The 22,617-nt window shown below is 30.7% G+C and overlaps 1 protein-coding gene across 2 annotated transcripts in view; it reads left to right on the plus strand.

Annotated features, from left to right (window-relative positions):
• The first annotated feature begins 2,111 nt into the window (after positions 1 to 2,111).
• The window catches only part of LOC129961611 (photoreceptor-specific nuclear receptor-like), a 57,625-nt gene continuing 37,119 nt past the window's right edge, over positions 2,112 to 22,617 (plus strand). For both annotated transcript variants that reach the window (XM_056075115.1, XM_056075117.1), the window contains exon 1: positions 2,112 to 2,239. In XM_056075115.1, coding sequence (XP_055931090.1) covers positions 2,155 to 2,239 — 85 coding nt within the window. In that variant the 5' untranslated portion in view covers positions 2,112 to 2,154. The remainder of the gene's footprint in view (positions 2,240 to 22,617) is intronic.

The following is a 22,617-nucleotide window of genomic DNA, read 5'->3' on the forward strand; positions in this document are numbered from 1 at the left end:
CACATCTGATGCGCTGTGTTCATTGAAATTTGTTGGACATTTGGAAAAGATCCATACAGAAATTTATTTCGGATCCGAATTTTTATGGTGTCTTTGTGTTTTTCCAATTCCGCGCCATGATCTCAAGTAAACAAACCGATTCGAACCCGACGTGTTTGCAAGTTTCGTGATTTGTGGTTGGCAGCAACTGCAATGCAAATTGGGCTACTATTTAAATTCGCCTCGTGTAAGTATTTTTTTTAGATGGAATATGCGAAGTGGTTTAAGCTCTTCGGTCGAGGCGGAAGAGAATTTAACTATGTGCAACTTGTTTGTTGCTTCAACATTTTAAGATAGTTTTCTTTCAGTTCGTTTAAATGTTAGACAGAAAGAATGAATGGTTCGAATCTGTTGACCAAGGTCTGGTAATGTTAATTTGAACTTTGATTTTAACATTTATCTTGTTATTATTTTAATTTCTCCAGTAATGAGGACATTGACTTTATAATCAATAAAAGTTATTTTAAGGAAACTGCTTTCAACTTTATACATCCTCGATATTAAATTTCACTATCAACTTTGCTAAAATTTGGATTAGTTTACTCAGAGGAATAACAGAATTTCTATCCGTTAATGTGAAACTCAAACATTGAGTTTTTTAAAAATTTGATGGTTGAAAATTGAATTTGAAGCCTTTTTTTAGTAAAGTATGGCAATCATTCGATCATCATCAATTTGATTTGGTTGACAGAAATGTTACTCACCTTTTAATAAAAAAAAAAAACAACAGAAATTTGTAAAATCATTTTTGACAATTGAGTTGTCCTAATCATTATTACCATGAACTCCATGTACCTGTCTGTTTTATTAACAATTACCTTTCTTTTGAGAAAATGAATAAATAAATAAATTATATAAAATGCGACGAAAAATCTTTTTTCTCATTAAAATTTAAAATGAATATCATACAAACAGTGTTTGGCAAATTTAAGCGCAACTTGCTGTAAACATTAGGAAACTAACATCAAATGAAATAAGTCATATGATTGACAATAATTTTTTTTTAAAAAGTAGCTTTGTTTGTGAAAATCTCAATTATTTTTGTGCTAACTTAACACTAAGCACTTCAATTTTAATTACAGAAATGAAAAACTATTTCCATGAATTTTTGCTTATTTTCCATTTTAAGATTTCACTTACATGTCTGAAGGGCTTTCTCTCTCTCTCTCTCTCTGTTTTTTGTTTCAAAAGAAAGCACGTTCTTTCTGTCTAGTTCTCAGGAAAATGGCAAATCATTCTTTTTAAAGCCAGCAATATTTTTTTTATCAACTGGCGCTCATACTATCATGCAAGAGAAACTTCCTTTTAATTTCTGTTTCTGAACATTTAATTTAACTTATTAAGCTTAGCATTTGAAGAAAACTAAAAAAATAGAACCTTTCAAAAGAATTTAACCATTTCTTTTTTCACATGATTTTAAATCGAGGATGACCGCCTCATCAACTTGGGCGGGGGAGGAGGAAAGAAGAGAAAGAACTCAAGAGCCTTCTGAAATGCAACGGCCTTGCTTTTCACTTTCTCAGAAAAATTGACTTCGGCCCTCCTCCACATTACTTTAAGCTCACAACCCGGATTTTAAATTAAAAATTGATCCTCTCCACTTCCAATTTCTTCCATCCCCCGTTCATTTTCTTCCCTCCCTCCTTCTCCTCATTCATTTCAAGCCAAAATCGAAACCAGTTCGACGCTAACAATCAATAATAAAAGGAGAGAAAACCAAGAGAAGAAAAAGAGGGTTTCGGAAACAAAGGAGAAGGTAAAAAGTGGGACGAGTGGCTGCAGCTCCGAACTGCTCCTCCGCATGACTCGTCACTGATGATGAGATCCCGAACCGAAAGCCAATGAGAGGATTGTGGGGCGGGGTCAGCTGCCCTCCAATGAAAAGTCCTGGTGCTGTGAGATCGGAGGCCGTGATCGCGGGGCGTGTTCATGAACCTTCCGTCTGTCCCCTTTCCGCCCCCCGCCATACCGACTATAACTGACGTGACGTCTGGGCGAATACCGTCGTCCAATGAGATCGCTCCCCGGACTCTCTCTTTTGACCTCAGCTTTGGCAGACCGGACTTCTCTTCTAGGCGAGAACCTGTTGACTTCTCCTGATTCTTCTCCCGGACAATGTCGGAATCGGAGGCAAGTGGCCATGTGCAGACGATCCAGCAAAGAACTTCCAGTCCAGCACATTCCTCATCTACAGATGACGGTAAGTTAAAAAGTTAATTGTCTCGAGATTGAATTATTACTTACTCCACGTGTTTGCAAGCTAAAATGGGTTTTCTTTTTAAAGTTTAAAGAGAAGTTAAAAATAAGCTATCTTTTCTCTTAATAGTAGTGCTAGACTCGTAAGAGTATATTGTATGGATAATGTCTTATTTGAGTATGGATTTTGGATCCGGAAAAAAAAAGTATAATTCAGCTGGGTTCCGAAAAAGGAACTTAATTAACAACCACTAAATTCTAAAATGGAAGTTCTTATAATATTCCTTATTTAATGAGTAAAAGTGAATAGGCAGTTAATTTAATTCCTGTAATCTAAGATATAAAAATCAAACTTTCTTTGAAAAGTTTTATTTTTTTAATATTTTTTATTCTATAATTATTTTGCTAGTGAGCATAATTTTATTTAAATAAAAAATATTAATCCCTTAGTAGTAGTCTCATTAATATTATTCAGAATTACCAGTCTAAATCAGCCAAGATATTATTACATAGTGGTGGAACTCAGCCTTGTAAATATTTTTACTCAATGCATCACTTTTATGCTTGAAATTATATGGGATTAGTTATGAAAGGATTCTTAGGGCTTATTATGCTGCGTACTTTGGATTTTATTTATTATTATTAGAATTTTGAATTTTCAGTTGAAATTTTTAGAGCAACTATTACATTTCATAATTTAAATTTATCCGATTTTATTAGCACTAACTGTGCCTTATGAAAAAAGTATTGTTAACGAATAAAAATCTTATTACTTTTCCTTTTTTCAGCTACTGGTGGTTCTAAACGGTGGGATTGAAAAAAGTTCCTAGGTTTCAAATAATGTTTTAAAAGGAACGATTTTTGCACACATTAATTTATAAAATATAATATTATAATGTTTTTGAAAAAAAGTAAATATATAGGGAATCGAAGTTATAAGAAAATAAAATATATTAATGCTAAGAAACCATCGCAGTAAATGGGTCTAAAATATATGCAAGATTTAATAATTATTCAAATACTTTTATTTCCTTTGTGCTTTCTTTAAGTAACATGTTTGTATGTATTTGTAATAAAATTTTGCAATTAAAAAAATGATCATAATGTTTTTTTATTCCAGAAATTTAAAAAATAACTTTCTTTCGGCACATTGAAAAAGAAACAACGTAATAATTTATATCATTTTGTATTGCATAAAGTTTCTTTATATATTGTTAGCTAAATGATTTAAAATATGCGGAAATCTGCAAATGTTATAAATTTTGAATGTTTTTCATCGATTTATATACAGTTTTACAATGAGAAGCAAACTAACTTTCTACTCTTAAAAACATTATCTTTCACTGCGTTAGATACTTAAAAGCATTCATTCGTGAAGAATCTTAATACATGGCTCTCCTAAAGGAATCTCAGGATCATATTCTGATTTAAATAACTCCAAGTAACGGAATAGATCTTCATGCATGCTGAAATATATTTTGCAATGATGAGCACTTGTTTGGATTTTTCACTTTGAATCAAATAAAACACACATTTGTTTCTTACCTTCATTTACTGATATCTGTTTGGTTATCATAGAATCATACTTTTGAATTCAGGAAACATTGGAATAAAAGATGGTTTGAACCAACGTAGAAGCTCCGTAAAGAGTGGAAACGTCTTCATTCACTAGTCAAAATCTTCATTTTTCCATAAATTGGCGAGGAAATATTTGCGGTTACCTTGTTTGGCGCTGAGCCAGGTGATTGGCAACTTTCTCTCAGAAGAATTCGAATCAACGAATTACGTCCACGAACAATTTGTCCACATTTACTTTTTAAAACTTTTAATAATGATGATAATAATGTCTTTCTTAATGCATTATAATTTCGATTAAAGGCAAATTAATGACAAAATTACTTAGATAATATAAATTGATAGTATAAACTAAGGAATTTCATCTATGTTATAATGATCACTAGTAATATTTTTTTATTGATCAATATGAAAACGTATTTTTATTACACTTAAACGTCTTACAATTTTATCTCTAGATCTTTGCATATAAAGTTAGAACTATAAAAATACCACTTTTGGAAACCACATTTGTAAGTGCGTAGTTTCTACTTATCTCTACTACTTATTAACGAAGCGAATAAGTTAATTACATTTGTTTAATTATTTCAATTATAGTCATTTGTACTTGAATATCATAAAATGGTGAAGATCGTATGTGGAAAAACTGATGGATAAATCGGGTGTTTTATATGTTGTATTTTTTTTAATACAAGATAATTAATCTTTTAGCCAGAATTTTTCTTAATTATATAATATACTTAACTGATTTTAAAAGATATCAATAAACATCCATTTTGTCACTTTGAGGTCATACTTGGTATTGAATTACCGAAATAAAAACTTAGAGAAAAGAAATTTTCATACATTTAACGTAATTATTTAATAATGCAAAAAGTTTCTTCAACAAACATCTTTGAATTTATATTTCTTTGCGTAATTTTGTATTACTTCATATGTAAAAAAAATATTTTAAAAAATCAATAGCTTAAACTTTAATTATTGATTTATATATATATTTTCCAAATAATAAAAAAAATACATTAGCAAAATACTTTTATTTTGAAAACCTGTATTTGTTGTATTAAGGTTTTTCACATACATTTCAAATTAAATTTTTGGTTACTATGTAATAATTATACAACTAATAATATATTTTTACTTTTATATCAATTTTTTAAATTTTTAATGCAATTTTCGGATGAAAATTAAATTTGTGAATTGGCACTTATAATTTAACAGATTTCTTAGAATTATTAATTGATAATTGCTCAATATTACTCTTTGTGTAAAAATTACTCAATTTTATGTTTCTGTATCATAATAAAAAAAACCCCACAAAAGTTAAGGTTATTCTATTAATTACTTGAATTGAAATAGGAATGAAATGTTAAAAATGATAATTCCAAATATATTTTATAAACACAATGTACACGAATTTCTTTTCTTTCCTTAATTTAATGTCTGGAAACTTAATTAGGCCTTTTTTCAGTTGAAAGTTCTTCTGATGGACGATGTTGAGAAATTAAAGTATAAAATGAAATTGCAATATTAAGAAGGTTTCATTCTTACTGAATAAAGAATTATTTCTTAACATTTTTTTGAAATATTTAAGTAATTTAATCCTTAAGTAAAAAACTCGGTGATAAACTATAAGTTTTGTTAAAATTCTCTGGTTTCGTCATTCATTCATAAAAGTTAAGATGATAGTTTCTAAAAAAATGTCAAACTGAAATCCTCACATATCTGAATCGCGAAATATATCATAGATTTCACTATAGATTAAAAATTATCATATTAAAAATTGTATACATTTGGTTTCAAACGAGTAAAATGATTATCCTCTGAAGTAATACCTATTAAAGAAAATTATTAAAGTATTCAAATTCGGATTAATATGATGCTTATGCAATTATATAATGTTCTAAAATGACTGGTTACTCTTATGTTCTTTTATCAATAAATGTCAGTGCAAAATTTGATAATGAATTCATTTTCAAATCCATTGATTTTCTCTTAGCAATGACAAAGTGATTATAGTCTAAATTAATATCGTTTTTAGAAACTTATCGAAAAAATTATTTAAATCAATTTAGCTTTAAAAAAATATTTCAAACCAAAATCGTATTTGCACATTTTTATTAAATAATTTTTATTAAATAATTTTATCATTAATATTTTTCAATTTTAAAATAAGATAATCAGTTCTAAGTAGAGTAGAAAAGAAAAGCCTGGTCTTCTTCACTTTTACAAATTTTCTGCTTACTGTAAAATGTATTTTTGTATTAAACTATACCAGATGAAATAAAGCTAAACCAAGTACATTAGAATTTTTTTGTTACGAAATGCGATTAATGAAAATTCAAAAGATGTCTCATTCAGTAATCATTTAGCAGAAATTAATTATGTTCAAGGAAAAGAATTGTTCATTTTAATATTACCTGTATCAGTAATTTATGTTTAGAAAAATTTTGAGGTTCAATAGACAACTGTATTTAAATTATATTTGAGACGGTGAGCGTAGGATGCTGATTAAGAAAAAAAAGAAAATCAATTAAAAAAAAGTAAAGAGATGAAAGTGTTGAATAAAAATTTGTTATGAATATTAATGCAATTAATATAAATAAATGTAATTCAAATAATGTAATGTTCTTAGAGAAGAAATGAAATTATAATACTTTAAATAAACCACAATATTGTCACTATACATAAATACAAAGAGCTTGATTTGCTCAGCACAACTTTGAATTTCAACAATACAAATTGCGAGTTTAGATTTCTTAAGAATTTTTCTGTTGTACTGTAAAGTCGATTTTTCTTAAATATAAGTTTTTTTTTAGTTATTCATACAATGTACCTTTTGAAAATGACAATTTTTTTATAATATCAACAAAATATTTATCATATATTAAAAAAACCCTATTTAAAGAAATTATTTAAATAATACGTTTATTTTTTCTCATAACCTTCGTATTTTATGTTTTAAATTCTTCTTGTAAGCAGAAGTATTTACTTCCGAAATAATATATCAAATTAAATTATCCAGTTTTTATGCTAAATTGTTTTTGTTTCCAGTTGCCAAAATCTGAACCAATCTCAGGTTATGATGGCCTGGTAGTAAAATCTAAGTTTCGGGTTCAATGAATCGTGGACTAGAGACCGTATTTTACCAAATGATCTTTCATGTATGCTGGCCTAACGAACGTTAAAATGTTCACGTTCTGTTATCATTTTGCTCTTAAAGAGAAGGTGACGGCTTGGATGACATCTTAACCATGAGGATGCAGCTCAAAATTTCGAGATTCGTCCCGAGATAGCTATCGTGTATCCTCAAAACGAACATTTAGCCATTAAATTAGATGAAATTCAAAATTATTTGTCGTGTGATGTGGATCAAGCTGAGCTTCTATTTATTGAAAATTAATTTTAGGATTATTTGTTAAATTAGCCAGAACGGCGAAAGAGAAATTTCTTTAACATTATTGTATCCAGAAAACATGTGAATTTCTTATTTACGAGGAATATTACACGCATTCAACAGGTTACACTTCCTAAATATAACTTTAGACTCTGAGAAATTTCTGTTTCGAACAAGTTTCCATTATATTCAGTTTTTACCCAGAGAATTCACAGAATATTTAAATTTAGAGCTCCATGAGTTAACTTTAAGGGGTTCAAAGTGTCCGTGATGTCTTTAATATATTAAGAGGGACGATAACCTCCCTTAATATTATTATATTATAATGCCCTAGATAAAAACGCGAGACGACTAAAGTCGTCTTTCACGAATTTTCGAATGAGTCCAAAAGCTATAATTATTTTGCGTTTTATTTGTAAAAGTAATAATTATTTTATGTAGTTATTTGTAAAAATAATTTTGCATGTTAATTGCAAAAAATCGCCCGCTGCATGGTGAGAATTTGGCATAAGAACACCCACTTAAAATTTAATTATATCTTTCGCATAGAGCATGTTTCATAAGTTTTCTTACCAACAGTCATTACTGAAGGAAAAGAAACATTTACGGATACTAAATGGGAGCATTTCGGAAAATGCCCAATGAACGGAGGAAGCGCAGCTTTATTGACATCTTTAATTCTATCTAGTGTCGTTAGTTAGAAGAATTCTTGAATAAATTATTCCAAGTGTAAGAAAGGGAAAGAAAGCTGCACCGGCGGTAACTTGATCCTTAAGATTATCTGCGACATTTTCCAAAATGGAGGTGAGGCGCTTTTTTTAATTAGAAATACGAAAACAAGTTTTTAAAAATTAGCGGTGTATCATTTATATTTACATAGCTGTTAGTCAGGCGGTAAAAATTATAAAAATATGATAGTAAACCAAACGTAATCAAATACAGCATTGTAAAGAACAGAATTGTGGTGAACATTTTTAAGATTATTGGAAACAAACAGACAAAAGACAGATTAACTCGCAAATAACTACTACGAAATGTTTTTCACGCATTGGCATCTAGCATTATAAAGAAGGATTTTAGATCAAACTGGAGATTCTCTCCTTCTTCCTGACAATATCTTTGGTTTATCTGAATCAAAGTTTGCGTATTCTCAATATTTTATTTAAAAAAATATTTTTTCTGCAGTGGCTTAGAATCAATAATCTAGTAAATACTTAATCGATTTAAAATATAATCGCAGAACAAATAAAGATTATTTTAGCATTGCTTAGCATATATTTTTATGCATTTTAATATTTTTCTGAAGTAAATAAAATGCATTAGCAGTAGGATAGTATCCTTTGCATACGAATTTCTACATTAACTATACATCTAAGTATTCCAGCCTAGCCAATGAGATAAGACATGGCGAGGAAGAATTATAATTGGCGAGTGTCGAGTAAAAATTGTAATTGCGTAAAACGTCTATTTTATGCACTCCAGGGTTCTTTATCAAAGTCTTCTCGTGCCTAGATATGCCATACTAAGTAAGATTACAGCTACTCGAAATCATTATGATTTAAACTCAACTTGCTTTTTGTCATTTAATCACTTAGCAGACCATTTTATTTTCCTGCATATTGTATTACCACATGGCTAATGAATAGATTTATTAATAACTAATCGTCTTTGACGACCAGTTGGTTTGCCGGAGATAATGGTTAAATTTAATTTCAGCTAAATTGTTTAGATTAAAAACTTTGTCCATGATTCCGTCAAATTGCCAGATACTGAAGGCGTATTATTTTAATAATCTTGCATATTTTCTTTTCATTGTATATATGAACTTTTCAAATGGTGACTAGTTCCAGGATATCATAGCAATAATATGTCCGGTTCATCTATTTTCTAAATTTCTCGTTATATCTTCACTTTTTTATTCGTTCTGTAAAATGCATGGATATTAAACATAATCCTTTTTTACATTTCAATGCTGGAAGAAAATTACGCTATCAAAAATTTGATGAAACAAAGAAACCGATTCCCGAACCATTCACAATTATGAAAATATTATTATGAAGTATAATTAAAATGTAATTAAAAGTTAATTAAATCCTGTCTAAAGAGCTTTACAATAACTTAATTGGCATCATTAAAAAGATATTTTTTTGAACTTTAAAACGGTGTAATGGGAATTATAGTGAAAAAAATCAAAATCTAACATTTTTTAGTTATTTAAAATCCTAATTAAAATTTAAAAAAATCTATCCGAAGTGTACGTTTTTACTTTCAAAGGTCTTGGTCGAATGGTCTGGCCTGTACAAAGCTAACTCTCATACATACATACATACATACATCTTTATTATTAGTAGAGATAAGGGAAGATAAGAACTATGGTTGAAAAGAAGTACCGAATTAATTAATAAATTATTTGAAAATGGAAAAAGCACTTACTTTTAGCACTAATAGAATCTTTGCTTTTAAGAGGACAATTTTATATTTCACCTTTCCATAATAAAAAGATTAATCACTCCCATACAAAACGAATGCATTTACTTCGATGGGATTTTTAAAATAGAAGCAAAATCGGACGTTTCACAAAGAGTTCGTAAAAAGTTGACAAAAGTTTTGAATGATATGCATTCACATTTTAACTTAAGAAAAATTGAGTCCTATATATAAATCTAAACTAAGAAGGAAATAATGACATTGGTTCTATAATTTTTATAATAAATATGAAGTAAAGGATTAAAGGGTACATTTTGAAAGAAACAAAATGATCCTTTCTCTTGCATGACATCAGTATATTTTATAAGAAAATACTAGAGTTTAAATTATTCTTTCTTTTCCTCAGTTCTTTGCAAGAAAGCTTTTTCGTGCCATCCAGAGAGCATAAATGCAGAAACATAAAACAAATTAAACACATCATTGATGATGAAGAAAACTAATGAGATGTGTATCCTTGATTATTTGGTGGATTTTTAATGATGGTTAAAAACCAAAATATTTTTTAAATTATTTTTAATTAAAATGCAAAATTAACATAAAAAAGCCCATTTCATCTGTGTTTTTTATATCGTGATATTCCTCTCCTCGATAACATTTGGTGTTAATATCTACGGATTAAGAAGCCTTGAGTTAGAGCTAAGCAAGCAAGCAAGAAAATGTAACTATTAAAAATTACCCCCTTCCTGCAAAGGTATCGAAGTTAACTTCATGAGCTAGTACCAGCGAGCAGTATTTTAAGTTCCATGACGGTGGCATAATGACCCTAACTGCAAGTGGAAAAAGCGAGAAATACAACAATCGTCGAAGATGTGCTCGTTAACTACATAATGGCACAATTTCTGAATCCTCCAGGGAAGCAATAAATTGCTTACTTATATATCAATTTCTCATCTTCATATTTGAGGTCCCCATTCTCCCTCCCCTTCAAAGGAAGCGAACAAATGTAAATGCAATGTAATTGTAACTATCCGACATTCCATTTAAGTGACATTGTTTAATTAATTCAGAACTTAATAAATGATACATTTTAGATGCATGATTTAATAAAAATGATGTATCTAAAAATGCCCGGTATTGTTTTACTTTCTTTTGAAAACGTGAAGACTCGAGTTGCATTACAGTGAGCTTCTTGATGCCACTTGGTTGTTTGACTGCTTGTTAACCTATTTCTAATGTTTTTCTTGAGTGGTTAGGTCTTGATGAAAAGTATTGAGTGACTAAGATGAAATAGCTTCGGTTGTAAGGAATGACTAAGATGAACTTGTAAACAAGCAGGACACTGACATTAACATCATGGACAGGCAAGCGATTTCAATAATATTAAAATGCGTAATGAGATTATTATGTGCTGTTAAAGTAGTTTTAAAATACATGGCCAATAAGGATAATTCACAAATACAGATGATGACATGTATTTTGTGCTTTCATGGTCCTAAATGTCGTCAATCTAGAGAAGAGAAAAAAAAGAAGTATGATTACAACTTACTTTTTTTCTTTATTGCTTATTCAAATGTTTCTTTATATATAATGCGTATCACATTAACAGCCTGTTCTTCTTACTCTTTCGATTGCAAAATCAGAAGAATATTGAACATTTTATTACATGAACGTGAATTGACTCCATTTGAAATCTTTTCCGAGAATTAATCATTTAACTTTTTGCAATAATGTCTGGGAAGAACATCACATTGTCATTTCAAAAGTTAGGTTAAATAATAAACGAAATGTATACAAATTTGTAGAATTATTCATCCTTCAAATATTCCGATTCCTCCTCTGTAAATTTGGTATATCCATGGCTTCTTATAACCCAACCTAAAATGGTTCTAAAATCTTATCAACTCCGTTCCGCTCACAGCCTCCATGTGTTCGCCCCCCAGTTAACATTAGGGATCCCATCCTAATATTATCCGTTTGATGCAAGATAAGATAATAGATTGGGGCGGCCCACGAAACAGGCCTGCTGCATCCTTTTATGCACGCCCCCCTTTAGTAAGGAGCGCGGATGGAAAGCCAGGAGCAATCGAAAATTAATTACGTTAACTGGATAGCGGGCGAGGCGTTGATTTCATCATCGGTAATCCCGGCCCAAAGCCCCGACTCGCACTCATTCAATTACTATCCCCCCCTCTCTTTTCGAAACCCCCGTTTTCCTATCCCCCTCTATTTCTGCAAAGGGAACGTCGTTAAGTACCTGGAATTGAGTGGTGCTACGGTGGGCTCGAGCCAACAGCCAGCTTCATTTACATCCGTGGCATGGTCGATTCGAACCCCCCCCCCCCCGTCCTTTCTAGAACCCCTTGGCTCCCAATTCGGCAAGAGAAGGCTTTTGCACAAATGCGTCCTAATTCTGAAAGCTGCGAATCCTTCATTAGATTCCGTTCTTTGATTCTTTCTTTTACTCGCTCTTCCGTCTATCTCGACAAGAGAGAGTGCAGCAGAGATAAATAAAGAGAGTGAGATAAAAAAAAAAAGAGAGGGAAGACGGGCTGAAAAGAAAAGAGGTTATAAGAGTGTGTGTGAGAGATTGGGGAATACTTCTAGGAGTAGAGGAGTGGCTTACTTTGCATATCGAAGAGGATGGGAATTAAATTTCACAACTCGGGTTTCTCTGCTGCCCCCTTTTATGCTGCTGCCACAGCACAAGATCCTGCCGATTTCTTTTTTTACTGTTTCAGGCGAGTCGAGAGGGTGCGCTTTAATTTTCGGGAGAATATTTAAATCTCTCGCGGGGGCTTGAGTGCGAAGGGGGAGGAGTAAACAAAGGGCTTTTTCTTTCTCGTGACACCCAAAGGTCATCCAGGTTTGCAAGAATCCCTCTCAACCAGATGGGGATCTGTCTCTGCTTTTAAACATCACGCATAATTTGGATGCTTCTCGAAAATGGAGAGTTAGGTTGCGGGCAGAAATGGAATGAGAAAAAGCTGGTTGCTGGATTCGGATTGATTTAACTTTATTTAGAATAAGCAGTGTAACAGGGGTTTATCAATCATTATTCTTTCTTTTTTTAACTTAAAGATCCATCAAGACTAAAAGGAATACACAATCATTATTCATAAATACAACTAACCACAACTTTCATATTTGAAGGTTGTTTCCCATATTTTTTTCTCGATGTAGTGCGATTCGCTTATCGTTCAGTTATGTTTCATAGATGCACTTATCATTATAATGTTATGTTTCACTTAGATGCACTACTTCTCATTTTTTGATTCGATATGAATTTTTAGTGAAAGGAAATATATCTGCTTTAGATTATATTACATACTTAATAGTCCAAAAATAATAGTAAGAACTTTGACAAAATAATTTACAGTATTTCTTGTATTAACAAAACTTTCTTCATTATTGAATTTTGAATTTTTCTCTTTGTCTCATCAATGCCGCATCAGCCATCATGTTACAGCGAGTACTTTTTTTCCTAGGAACTCTTAAATTTTCCTCTCTCTCTACAGGCTGCCCGTAAATATAATTTAAACCACTATAATATTTTAGTGTGAATTTAAAATCTTTTTAACTGTTTATATTTTGAAGACACTCTAAGGAAAGGGGGAGGGCGGGTTTCTAGCAAATAGGTTGTTGGTCGACATTACATGTATATCTTTACATTATGATCCCTTTGTCTACCTACAAAATAGTATAATTATTATTTCCTATATAGCAGTATTGAATATTTTTATTATTTCTTAATTATTATTATTTCTTTTATATTGAAATATTTTTCGAGTATTGCCTAACAGGAAAGATTAGTCCTTTGAAAAAAATACCATGATCATTCATTGGATGAAAAATATCCAACACAACATCTTGTACACACATGGAGTGCCTTGAAAATATGCTATTAACAATTACTATGTAAGCTTTCTTTGTGAAAGATTCACTTCAAGAAAGACCCTGTTTACAATTTGCAATAAAAAGTAAATAATTGACGATTTAGAAGGCGATAACATCAAGAATTAATGCCGTATCTCTAGAAATGATGCACAGAATTAAGGGCAAAATTCTTCAGCGGTGGGATAGAATCAGAAAACATATATCAAACTAGATGGTGTCGATCATTGACACGTCCTCTGAGATTCCGTTTTTACAGGCTGTGACAGAGAGTTTCCATTTCTCTCTAATCATATTTATCCTAGAATATAGCATTTAATGTCTAAATAAATTCAAATGAAGCAGAAATTAATTATTTAGTGCTTGAAACATAAATTAATTTTACCTATCAGTTTAATTCTTGATTTTTTTTCACATTATATATATATATATATAAACAGCAAGGGCACATTAAGAGAAAATTTCTATTTTTACCAGAATTCTATTATAAAAGTTACATTTTAGCTAAATTTAAATAATCAATTTAAATTCTCTGTCATTTTCGAAAAAGGTTCTGTTGGGAAATATCTCTTTAAAAAGATCTGCAATTCGACTACAAACTTCAAGTCATCAAGAGGATTAAAATTCAAAATGCTATACAATGCTGCAAAATCTATTATTACTTTTTTGCTACATTAATTTCATATCATAAATAATAAATATTTCTTTCACTACGGAAAATAATGAATTAAGTAAGAAGTTACTTGAATTCTCTGAATTCGTAATTCTTTCCTCACTTAACCAGCAAACATCTATTTAATGGCATTGTATCCTGATTCAACGTTCCGGATGTAACCATTTCATTTTTAAGGGTACCTTATTTCTAGCTAGTATATTGTTGTCAAGCTGTTTGAGTTCTCCAAATTACATAAATACGTGCTCTTCCGTAATACGCTAAATAATGTTTAGTATTTGAGTAACTAAATATTTAATTATAAAAATAATTACTCATCAAATTTTGTGCATACAGTTTGTAAGCATGTTGCAATTTTAATAATTTAAAATTATTTAATTTTGTACTTCGTTTAAAATGGCATTATCTTGCACGCGTCATTTCTATTTCACCAAGTGAAAACGCTTTCCTTTACCTTCTTGTATCCGGTGAATATTATTCAACCGTTAAGACTCAAAAAATATTACTTAGACTTTCTGTTTCAAAAGATCATTCCTATTTTAACAACTTTTGGTTTTCATTCATCCCTTCGATTTTTTTTTCTTTTTTGATATTGGCAAATTGAATCTGTATGGGTATTATACGGTGTGAGAAGAAGCAGAAGTGGGTAAAAAGATAAAGGTATTTGGATACAGCAAATCATATCAATGCCAACAGGATACCATAAGATTCTCTGAATTGATAACAAATTCGAAATAAATTAGAAATTATAATGTCGATTTTGATCGTAGAAAACAGTGATACACCAACAAAAAGAAAATCTCGGCTCATACTTCATTCTTTAGATTTCTTAAATTTATAAAGATTTCAATCATATTTTTGTATTTCAATGAGCCTTTTACAAAAATTTTACATTAATCTTGTATTGTTGATAATGAGCCACAGCATGTCTCCACATTCAAAATAATAAACACCCAAAATTAATAAAAACAATTCCAAAAAATTATCATTTTTTTTTTCATTTTTATTGAAAACCGCATGTGTTGAGCCAACTGCCGATTTTTAAGATTTTTAATATGCAGGTTACCATCATTGCATACTAAATTGCATTCTACGCAGACAAACAGCTTCATAAACTTTTTTTAAGTGCTACTGTGCGAAGCCTAACTAGAAAACTTGTAGAGCATTAATTCTTTGAGCATTCAAGTTACTCTGTTCAAGAGATCGTTTTGTGGACATCAGACGAGACCTAGATTTCATTTCTTTTACAGCTTTAGTTTATATTATTTACTCTCGATTTTTATACTTGCTCGTCTGAGAAACTATTTATTTGTGTCTTGTTTATTTACTCCTGGGAAAATGCCGCTTCTTGTTTTAGAGATACCATTCTTTTTATAGGAAAAAAATTATTTGCATTCTTTTAATGAAATTGTAAACATTTCTACCAGACAATCTTAAATACTAATTTGAGAAAGATGTTTTGATTTCGAAAATACGTCTTCCATTAAATAAATGAATAAAAGGCTCTGATCAAATTGTTTTTGTACGTTTACATTTTTACGACTTCTTGACTGCGATCTTCCAAAATCTTATAATACAACGGAATGGTAAAATCAATTCCATATCAATAATGTTAGCTTCATTTTTTCTTACAGTATCATGCAATTTTCTTTTCCCTTCAGAGTGCTTTAAAAGATCACTTTAAAAAAAATCTAAATATCTATTTTTTTATGTAATAACAACAGATGAACGCAACATATAGAAACGGAAGAGTGTTGTTAACAGGTACAGTAAAATAAAAAATATTATCTAACAGATTTCTAGAAGATATATATTTAGTTAAAGATGGGGGGGGCGTTTATATGTCGCCTTCTTTATTTAGAATTTATTGCTTCCAAATAGGAATCTTAAGCATGTGTGTGTCAAGAAATATGAGTCTAAGTATTATAGGACAAATCTGCAATAAGAAATCCTTCATTCATTTACTAAGTTGGCATGATTCCTCAAGAATGATTATTGCATTGTGCATTCGATCTATGCTATATTTATGATGCTTATTGCTTATTTGTTGCTTACTTGTTTTAAGAGTGAAATAATTTGAAAGTATATGCCCGAGAAATGGTACATTTGCTATGGAAATTTAGAATATTATTGAAGAGGATAATGGCTTGAATGCACTTACTAACACTTCACAAAAAAGTAAAGAGCAAAACAGCAATGTTCTAAAAGTAACATTTTTTATTATTATTTATTGTAAATAAAGGTAAAATAAAGTAATTCAAGCGGTAGAAAACGCTATGTTCTTGACTAATAAAACCGGGTCTACAAAATAAAATTTAAAATTAATTAACAAAAAGATGAAAAGAAACAGTTGTGTTTGTTTTCTTCTAAACACAACTTGTATTTCAAAATCAAATGAATTCTAAAAGTTGTTCAAATAAAATGAAGCAACAACAACAACAACAAAAAACTTCTAAAATTACTTAAATATTCAAAAAAAAAAAAAAATCAATGTTTTGTCCTACTTCCACCCTCCATCCTCTTTTCTATATATTAGGTTGCTATTCCAAAGAAATATAAAACCTCAATTGAAATTAACCTCGTGGTCTCGATGAAATATTCTATATTTAAATGAAGATTTCATATTTAGGATGGTCATATAATCGAATTTTTGGATTTCTTACATCAGTATACGCATGCCTGTGAGGAAGTACCAAATTATATCCATCTAACTCTTTGTATTTTGTAGTAATAGGCTCAAATATATTCAAACAGCCAGCTTTTCACTGAATGGACTGAATGGATCTACAAGTTTGGTTAAATAAAAATTGAGCATTAATTTTCGTTAATCTTACAGTGTTTTTAAGTGATCGAATAGACAAGCCTATTCCATGGAGCCTGAAACATGGAGATTCGACAAAATCTTGAGGTCGAATTTTATGTCGATTATACTTTTGCTTTATATACTTTGTGCACGAGGAGAATTGGGAAAGTAAAAAGGAAAGTTGTTACTAGAAGAAGTCTTTTCTAAATGTTCGCAGTCGACTTTTTAGGAAAAAATTACACGACAAATGAATAGGTATTATTGAAAATAATTTTTTGACATTTAAAACGAGATTAAAAAAAATTTTTTTTCAATACTGCTTTCGGAAATTATTGCGAAATAAATGTCAAAAGCTCGCATAGTATTTAATTAATTAACATTTTTCAAAAATCGTTGCGATATATGCATTTTTATCCTTTTATTTGTGCCAGTTTTGGTATCTGCAAGTCAAGTGGTCTGCCAGACATGTATATTATTTTTTATTAACAGTAGGGATGAAAGTTACATAATGATTTTAGTAGCAGCACTGACAAAGATTTTGAAATCTAACTCTACCTTTTCTTTCAAATAAGTCAGATGTGCCATTATTTGTTATTAAATATTATTACGAGCAACTCTTCATGCTATAAAAAAAACTGAGGAGAATATAATTATTTTCATTTTTAAAATAACAGTGATTAATGAATTTTCTGCTATGATTTGGAAGTCGAGTTCCGTTCATAGTTCTAACCAATTTCATAATTTCTAAACCAATGGACTGATGCCTAAAATTAACAAAGAATAAAAGTAATGCTTGGCATCATGAAAACAGAATCTGACTCTCATATGTACATATTAATTCGATATATATGTAAGCAATTTATTACTATGACAATTTTTCTTGTTTTTTTCTTATGGTATTTTTTTAATTTAAAATGAATAGAAATTTTTCAATTTCTTGTTCATTGACATTTCCTCTTTACCACAAATGACAAGTTTTTCAACTGATTATTCAGCAACAAAAATAAAACAAAACGAAATTTACTCAAGATATTCTAGGAGTCTTTTACAAATGTCACTTCATTACGAAATATTTATTAATATATACATATATGATGTTGAAAACGGATTGATAAATATTAAAAATACTGGTAGTAGAATTTATCTGCCAACATGAATTTTGTGTATATTTAGTTTCAATATGAAGTAGATTAGCGTTAACTTGTATTTTCACAACTGGATAGATAGACCCTTTGAATGCATTTAGTTTGATAGAAATCTAATTTAAAAATTTGACCTAAAGGCCGTATACGAAATTCCATCTGTCCAGTTCAGAGCAATTTTGATTTATCATGTTCAGAGACAGACGTATATCCAAATATGTGATTTTCGAAATCATGGATGTCTGAAACATGGAGACTCCTCATTCGGAAAGGCCTGGTGGTATGGTCTCGGCTTGTGAGCCGTAGAATTTCAAGTTCCAGACCCGATTTCACAGAAGAACCGTCGTGTAAGGGGGTCTGTTGCACGTTAAATCCGTCATCCCAAACGTCCTCCCACTGGTGTGGTGTGGTGTGGAGAGGGGGATGCCAGCTCAGGTGTCGTCCTCACCATCTGACAGCGGTTAAAAAATTACGAGGTCTGTCCCAAAAATAGCCCTAGTGTTGCTTTTCAACGGGACATTAATATAACTAAACTGAACTAATCCTCATTCGGACTTTGAATTCCGCAATCGGAAAAATGACTTTTTTTTTTTAAACGATTACTATATTTTCTCTTTATGTTCATCGTATACGTGAAAATAAAAAATTATTAATCTATTCACAAGCATATTTGTGACAAATATTTAAAAAAAAAGTTTGGTTTATGTTATTGTCTGCCATATAAGCATAAATATGATGCAAAATTCTTAATGTAAATAACTAGATATTAGGAATCAAGCATCAATAGATATATTTTAAATAAAAAAAATATTTGTTTCCTGTGAAATAATTTGATTTGACTTTTTGATCTAAAATCGACAATATATGCTGCAGTTTCCTAAAGAATCGATATACCAAGTCTTTTTCTATAAATATCATCTGTAATCACTCATTTATTCCACAGTACAATTATTCCCTTAACCCTTAGAAAAAAACTCCCACATCTTATCCAAAATCAATACAGTCAACAAAAGGAAGATTCACTCTTAAGCTTTCCAATGGGGCCATTTGCCGAGATTACTTCGCAGAACAACTCCTACATTATTATCACTCCCAGCTTTGTTCCAACGGACGTAGATCATGATCTTAAACTACACTCCGGGGACGGAAGAAGAAAAAGAACAAAGCCCACAAACTTTCCCGCAAAAGAAAGAAGAAAAGAAGTAGAAAGAAGAGCCAACCATAAACGTCGAATCACTGAAGGCCCTCCATTTCTAGCTCCGCGTACCCGTATTTGTTCAGTAATGAATCGGGGAAGACAACATCAACTGACCAGCTTGCCCACCGAAGAAAAAAGAAAGAAAAAATGAACCATAAACCTCGAAACCAGTAGTTGTCCAGTAACATCAGTAATGAATCGAAGCAGACACAACATCAACTAAAACGTCATCGGTTGTTTGTGTGCGCCTGGGAGGAGGAAGAGCAGATATCCCCGATTGGAGGATTGCGAGAGGGAATCAAATTAAGGTAAATCGCCTGGCGGCACAAGCGGGGGCCGGATGACAGGATGATACGATTTCGATTAATCGGATGAAATCTTCCGGGTCGTACATGCTACGTGATGGCCATCCCATCTCCTACATATCCGGGGACAGGAGAGATAGAACGATTTCTAGGGGGTGGGCGGGAGATGGATAGAAAGGAAGGATTCAATCTCCCAGCTTAGGCCAGAACCGTTAAGGCGCTTTGACTACAGTGACATTTTGACACGCGCTCTATCGAGAAGTGAACCATGGGATCATCCTTTTCGGGGGATTTAAGGGCGGCGATCTACCCGTTCCCCGATTCAATCCCTCCCCCTCCCTCTCTGCACACAAAAGACCCATTACGCACGCTGCAATGACCCCAAATGTCGGGAACGATCGTAAGCCAAAATCCGACCGCTCTTTTATCGCTTGACGATCGACCGCGAGAAGTTGACAAAACGACGGGGGATAGAAAATACTAGAAAATAAAATGAATAAATAAAAAAGAACTAGGTCTTCTTTCTAGGTAAACTCTCCGAGTGCGTTCGAATAACCGGAAGGTTTTTCAGGAACCAAAAAATATAGAATGGTGCATTCTGCTAAGAATCCCCCCCTTTTTTTTTCTGTATATATTTATAAATATTATTGAGTTTGCATCAAAGGAGTTTTTGTGAGAAGCATTTTTGGAATTTTTTTTTTCATTCAAAACGGCATAATAATGTTTTTTACCAGTTTTTCAAAATCCCATGTGATTGATTTCTTATATATCCATCATTGATAAAAACTTATAAGCCTACATTCAGATTTTTTTTTCAGTTGTAGCTCTTTCACATCCATAAAAAATTCCATTTTTTATTTTCCTTCTCAAAATTGCAATAATGTCTCTACTTCTTCTAATACTATAAAATCTATCAATATGGATGCAACAATGTTGTTGCTAATTTATATTTTAAGTGTTTAAAACTGTTAATTATATATTAGTTCTACGAGTGATATTGTTGTTAGGAAATAATTGTAGCCATTATTTGCTTTTTTACAGTCATCTATATTTTAAATTAAAGTTTAAAATGACGTTTTAACTTCGTATCAGTCGTATAATCTTGACCATAATTCTTCCAATCAAAGCCTAATGGAAGAATTATAAAATAGTCTCCTTTAATGCATTTTGTCTTAATTCATCTCACATATAAATAATTTTAGCTATTAAAATGTACTTGCGAGCGAGAAAATCTTAAACTAGAAACGGCTTATCTATATCTATACTTATAATAAAGCTCAATGTGTGTGTGTGTGTGTGTGTGTGTGTTGGCGCTCTACAGGCCAGACCGTTTGACATACAGATACCAAATTTGGTACATGTATACCTTGGAGTTTGGGAATGTGCACCTGGGGTTCCTTTTTTCGAATTTTTAGTTAGAATTTTAATTATTAATTAAAAACTAACTTTACCGCCAAAAAAATCTTTCATTTTCCCCACCGCCAACTTTTCCGCCAAAAAAAATCTTCCATTTTCCCCACCGCCAAACGAGAAAGGCTTTAGTTTTTTTTTCTCCCAACAGTAATGAGGCTAGGGTTAAAATTTTTCGGCGGATTATTTCAATCGGTTCTGTTTATTTTCTTAATGTTTGATGCATTTAAAATTAAACATTGTTAATGAATCGATCTTTCAGATTCATTCTGAAGTACTTTTGAATTAAAATAAAACAGAATAAAGGAAATTAAAAATTTCTAATCCGCATAGCGTTACCCCAACTGGCGTAGAAAAAATCACGTATTTGCGTTACGTAACCGGCGAAGAAAATTCACGCATGCGCATTCTGTTCTGATTGTTGCCATGACAACGTTATCAATGGATGATGTAAATTATTTTTGGGTTAGTTGCATGCTTTTGTAAGTAAATTGTATTTATGTTAGTTATATATTTTTTTATATGCTTATAGTTTTAAGTACATCGTTTTTTAGTTTTTTTAAAACCTGTTTTCAACCGTTTATTTTAAACGATTCGTTTTATTTTCTTAGTGTTTGATGCATTTAAATTTAAACATTGTTAATGAATCGATCTGCTCATAATGAATCTAAGAAAATTTTGTTGACCAACTCTTGAGATATTACATAAATTAAAAAAGATATTCTTTAGTGCCCATAAAGTTTAAACGCTGAGTGACTCTATTTTCAGTAATCAGATTATAAAAAAATGCTTTGTTTCTGTAAAAAATATTATTATATTAATTGAAGATAATTCTTTCCACTTTAATTTAAAGCATAAATTCTACGGGCGCTAACAGAAAATGAGAGAAATACATATTACGTTATGACTGAAGGCCTTTATAATATTATGAATGAATTATATGATAATCAAAATTTGAAGTTTTAAAATATTTTGATGAAGAAGCTATTAAAGTAGAAATTGCGTAAAATATTTAATTATTAAAATTTTAACGAACATTAAGATTGGCGAACCGGCTGGTCGCCAAAGGCGGCTAGTGTAGAATAAAGAAAAGAAAAACATTTTATATAGCTATTTGTTTAATTTTGACGAATAATGTCGTTGTTATTTAATATTAAAGTTGATCAAGACTTTATGTGCAACATTTTTGAGTTCTTTCTTTATTTTTTTAGTTATTCTTAAAAATGATCCATATGATCTAAGAAAACGAAAAAAAAAAAAAAAAACTTGAACTAGAAACAAATAATTTGTATTCGCATAGCTTTGAGAGCAATTAATGAGCTAAAAAAAATCTTAGTAAAATAAACTTTTTTTCATTCATTTCATTTTTCTGCATCTGTTCAGAAAATTAATCAAATGGATTCATCAGACTGAAATTAAAAACAAATTTTACCTTTACTCTTTATTTTAATTAAATATACTCACATTAAAGAAATTCTAAATCTGTTGAAACAGAGACATTTAATAAAATAATGTCAATCGTAGTGTTAATATTTATGTGAAACTGATTGTAAATTAAGTG

The sequence above is a fragment of the Argiope bruennichi genome, chromosome 2 (genome assembly GCF_947563725.1).
Source record: "Argiope bruennichi chromosome 2, qqArgBrue1.1, whole genome shotgun sequence".
NCBI classification, from domain to species: domain Eukaryota; kingdom Metazoa; phylum Arthropoda; class Arachnida; order Araneae; family Araneidae; genus Argiope; species Argiope bruennichi.